This window comes from Cyprinodon variegatus, unplaced genomic scaffold, assembly GCF_000732505.1.
Source record: "Cyprinodon variegatus isolate N-32 unplaced genomic scaffold, C_variegatus-1.0 Scaffold1131, whole genome shotgun sequence".
Lineage (NCBI taxonomy): Eukaryota > Metazoa > Chordata > Actinopteri > Cyprinodontiformes > Cyprinodontidae > Cyprinodon > Cyprinodon variegatus.
The window spans coordinates 100,057-104,563 of NW_015151584.1; the positions used below are offsets into that span (position 1 = coordinate 100,057).

At 39.6% G+C, this 4,507-nt stretch overlaps 1 protein-coding gene across 1 annotated transcript in view; it reads right to left on the reverse strand.

Annotated features, from left to right (window-relative positions):
- Positions 1-1,932: 1,932 nt before the first annotated feature.
- The window catches only part of dennd6a (DENN/MADD domain containing 6A), a 36,517-nt gene continuing 33,942 nt past the window's right edge, over positions 1,933-4,507 (reverse strand). The window contains exon 19 of the mRNA XM_015400665.1: positions 1,933-3,748. Within this exon, the coding sequence (XP_015256151.1) occupies positions 3,617-3,748 (132 nt within the window). The 3' untranslated portion in view covers positions 1,933-3,616. The remainder of the gene's footprint in view (positions 3,749-4,507) is intronic.

The window sequence follows — 4,507 nt, forward strand, 5'->3', positions numbered from 1 at the left end:
GGCGAAACGTCTTCAAATCTTGGAAACCAAGTCCAGTGGATATTTTTTGAATTTTACGGAAAGACCAATAAAGGATTCTAAAAAGCACTGAAAGCCAACAGCAACAGAAGATTTATCAAGTTTTTATTTGTTATTGCTGTCATAGTTAGTTGTTCATAGAGGTTTTTTACATATCATACTTGAAATCTTTCATTTTACAGAGTGAATCAGTGGTTTTAAAAACGCTGTTTTCTTTAAAATCCACGTTAAAGCAAACATTAGCTATAAAGCTCCAGCTCTTGGAGTTCTTCAGTTATTTAATGCAGACACATCATTTTGCTGTTTAGCTGGTTAACAATAAAATACACCAAATTCAAACATTAGATCTTTATCCACAGGTTGTAGTTCATGAGCTGAGACATAAAGCAGTAATCCTCTTCCCTTTTTCTCTTGAGTTTAACAGGCTTATCTTTATGGTCAGAAGTGATTTTTAGGTCAATTTTATGTACAAACTGAGAAAATCTCTGTTTTCATATCAGCTTGGTCTTTGGTCATGCTCCCATTTTAAGGCATCAGTTTCCTCCACAAGGCTGCAGATGGGAGGTGGCTCATCCTGAGAAACTCTCTGCCGTAAGCAGCAACATTCAACATCACCGGAATACACGCTTCTTTTCTTTCAGGGACATTTCTCTTTTCCGCGGCTCGATTCTCATGATAAAAACCAAGATCACTGACACATTTAGTGGCCATATTTGTTGTGAAAATGTAGTTTAAAGCATTTCGTATGCGAGGTCAACTTTTTTCTCTAACAAACGTTTGTGATGCCATTAGGGTGTAATATCATTTACCTTTGGGAAGCATAAATTATCTGAAATTCTGGTCTTAGTTTAAAATAATGCAAAAAAAAGAAATTACGTTATTTTAAAATAATGTCAAATTTTAAAATAATGTTAAGTTTAAATAATCTGAATAAGGTCCTGTTTAACTTGCTGCTTGAGCCTCAGGCGTTTTGGGATAAATTGAGTTTTTCCTCTTAAACCACATTTTCTGAAGGTTGTTCCATAATTTGACCCATGGCACATTTAGTCCATAAAAGGCCTGAAAAAATGAATAGGAATAATTGTGATTAATCGATTATTGAAATAGTCAACTAATTTAGTAATAGATTTTTAATTGGAGCATACAGATTAAAAAATGTCTAGCTCCAAGAGTGACCCACTTTCGAATTATTCGAAATTGTAAAAATAAATATGTAACAATTTTGATTTAAGATTAAAAAAAACTAAAAAAAAAACATTTTCATCTGCCGACATGCTCTATCCAGAACTCCTCAAGTCACCTGGTTTCATTTTGTATAAAGTCTTCTTTAAGAAACCTTTGGCTATCTGAATATTAATCGATTAATCGAAAAATAATCAACAGATTAATCGATAATCGTTAGTTTAAGCCCTAGTCTTGTATAACCCAGGGCTGGATGACTTTAATCCATAATCTGTCAAAAGGCTGGCTGAGTTTCAACAGGTGGTTAACTTTGTCTCCAGTTCAAAACCTTTTTAATATTACTGAGATAATTTTGCTCAGATTGGTTTTAGTTTTAATGCTAGTCCAGGGGTGGGCAATTCCAGTTCCTGGGGGCCGGTATCCTGCAACTTTTAGATCCATCCTTGGTCCAACACACCTGAATCAAATGGCTGAGTTACCTCCTCAGTATGCAGTCGGTTCCTGCAGAGTCCTCCCAATTATCTGAGTACTTGATTCAGGTGTGTTGAACCAAAGGCACATCTAAAAGATGCAGGATACCGGGCCCCCAGGAACTGGAATTGCCCACCCCTGTGCTAGTCAGTCAAAATATTTCGAATAATCAGAATTGAATCCCGCCCTGGGCTTAACCTTAACCCGAAGAAATTCTACCCTCCGAAGACAAGAAACAGGTGCAAAGTCTAGATGTATTATAATTAAAACAGCCCTTGTCTTAAAGCTTTTTATAAAATCTTTTTCCATCTAGTTCAACATTCATTAGGAAAATAATAATAAAGCCAAAGGCTTTTTCTCTCAACTTTATACAGATAGCCAAATATCAATTATGCCGTTTCGGCTCCAGATTCGTTCCCAATCGAGAAAGAAGATGGTGGAGAGACGACATGTGGAGGGAAGGTTTCCTCTCAATCGATTAATCTCCTAATCTATGAGCACCACGGCTCCCCCTAGTGTACGGAGCACTTCTGCTACATGAAGCTAATTTGTAGCTCTTCTTCTCTTGCAGTACTTTTGCTATTTGCAGTATGTTTCCTTTGCATGCATTGTGTGTTGATGTTTGATTAATCATTTTCACCACTCATTAATTTGGGCCACTTCCCATCCAATCCGTTCTAGGAAAGGAGGATATACAGAAGCTCTCCGGCTGATTAGGCGGACCAAGACCTAGAACCCTCCTATCAAAGTGTTGTTCTAGCCAATCACTGTAACCCATGAAAAAAAGCCATTAAAAACCAAACCAACTTTATGCTCCTGCAGTTCCTCTTTCAAAGCTGACAAAAAGACGTGAAAGCAGCAGCTATACTACATCCTCCTGCACCGCCATGTTTGTTTCATTTAGCTGTGGGCTCAGCATGTATGTCCCGCCTACAATCATAATTCTACAATGTGATTGGGCGGCCAGTCTCTTTTGGGTCCGTCTCCAATGGTGCGAGTGGGATGCGATGCATTTTTGTGTGTTTGTCAGCAAATACCATTTGAATTCAGCCCACAGGTTCTTTCCACTTTTCTGTGATCACAACTTTTTTCCTTTGCAACATTTTTTCTTTGTGTGATTTTTTTTTCTTTTGTGTGTTAGTCTTGATTTGCAGAACCTTTTTTGCTATAAAATCATATATTGCCATATATCATATATTCTTCCCCCTTATCCACCGTATTAAGCTGGACTCAGATCAGTTAAAATTACACAGAAAAACCCAGTAAAATTTGCACTAAGCAGGTTGCAGGATATTTTTTGCAGAGATCCTCGACTAGTTGTAGCTTCCTTTGCAGAGATATGTGAGACTGGTAGCGGTGTGATGGGCCCCTGAGCGACGCTTTACAGCAGCAGATTAGTGCTGATTATATCAGGGGTGCTGGTTCTGGATGCTGTTTGGGTTTAAGGTGTTAAAAAGATGAAGATCTTAGTGAAATATAAATATAATGCACTTCTTGGCTCTCCTCGGTTTAGTTCGTTTGCATTAATCAGTGTTTGTGAGGGTAGGACTCCCTGGTCCTGGTAGCGATGAACAGCACTTCTTTACAACAATCGATGAAAACCGAACACTGTCAGGCTGGAACAGCCCGATGGCAAAAGGTCAAAATTAAAAAACAAAAATGTTCTGAAGTTAAAAATCAGAGAGTAAAAAAAGTCAGCTGGGGGCCGTTAATCCCCCCCCCCCACCTGGCTCAGGGTTAGTAGTGAACTGTGCGAGAACTTGAGTCCATACAGCTCTCCTTTCTCTCCGTTCCATATGACTTCATCTGGCAGCTCTAGACCGTCCAGTATTTCGATTTAAACCACATGATCCCAGAGCTCAGTGAGCCCCCAGTCTGACCCAGCGGGGACCCAGCCCCACCTACAACAGACCTATTACCTCCTGAAAGGCTAAACATAGGAGGATCATGAGGTGGGGGGCTTGTGGAGGATGCCCTGTAGGTCCTCTGGTAAGGCCAGGATGACAGCCTCGATGTGGGCTCTGAGTTTGGATAGGGTCCCCGGACGAAGCGGGAGCTGCTCCCTCTCTGCTTGGCTCTGCAGATCAAAACATCACAAAGGTGAAGATGTTAATCCTTGCTCTTATCACAAGGGATTTTTTATGCAGATGAAAGCAAAATAAGTTTACTTCAGCAGCATCATCAAGTAAAAAAACTAAATCAACAGGAAAAATCAGCTGCATTAGTTGACGTTTACACCTAAGACGGACTCAGCCTAACCTGAAAAAAAACAGACAAATAATCCAAGGAGCAGCAAGTTCTGTATTCATAAAAATTAGGTTCAAGAGCCTCATATAAAGCCTCATCTTCATCAAACCTTTTTGGACACTCCTTGAAGTACGGCATCAGGAGAGGTTGATGAAAACGGAAACATTAAAAAAGACCTAAATTATGAAAACACACTTTGAAGCTCACAGAGGTTTTCCCAAGAAGAGTTATTGTGCTGAACAGATGGCATTACATTTGCTGAATGAGGTGGTACCTTCATTTCTAAGGCATATTGTTCTACAACTATTGAACAAGTTCAAGTTAAGAGTGAAACGTTTTTGTTTAAGTAACAAACAAAGATTTCAAGTTTTTGCAGCGACTTTTTGGTTTGTTGGACTGAAGTGAATTTTTGTTTAGGTCTGCTTGGCCCAGTGCCTTCAAACAACAGACAAATTTAATACTTCGGCCCAGGATCTAGGAATGCAAGATATGACCCATCGCCGAGGTAAAACCTCAACATCTGACCCATCGCCGAGGTTAAACCTCAACATCTGACCCATCGCCGAGGTAAAACCTCAACATCTGACCC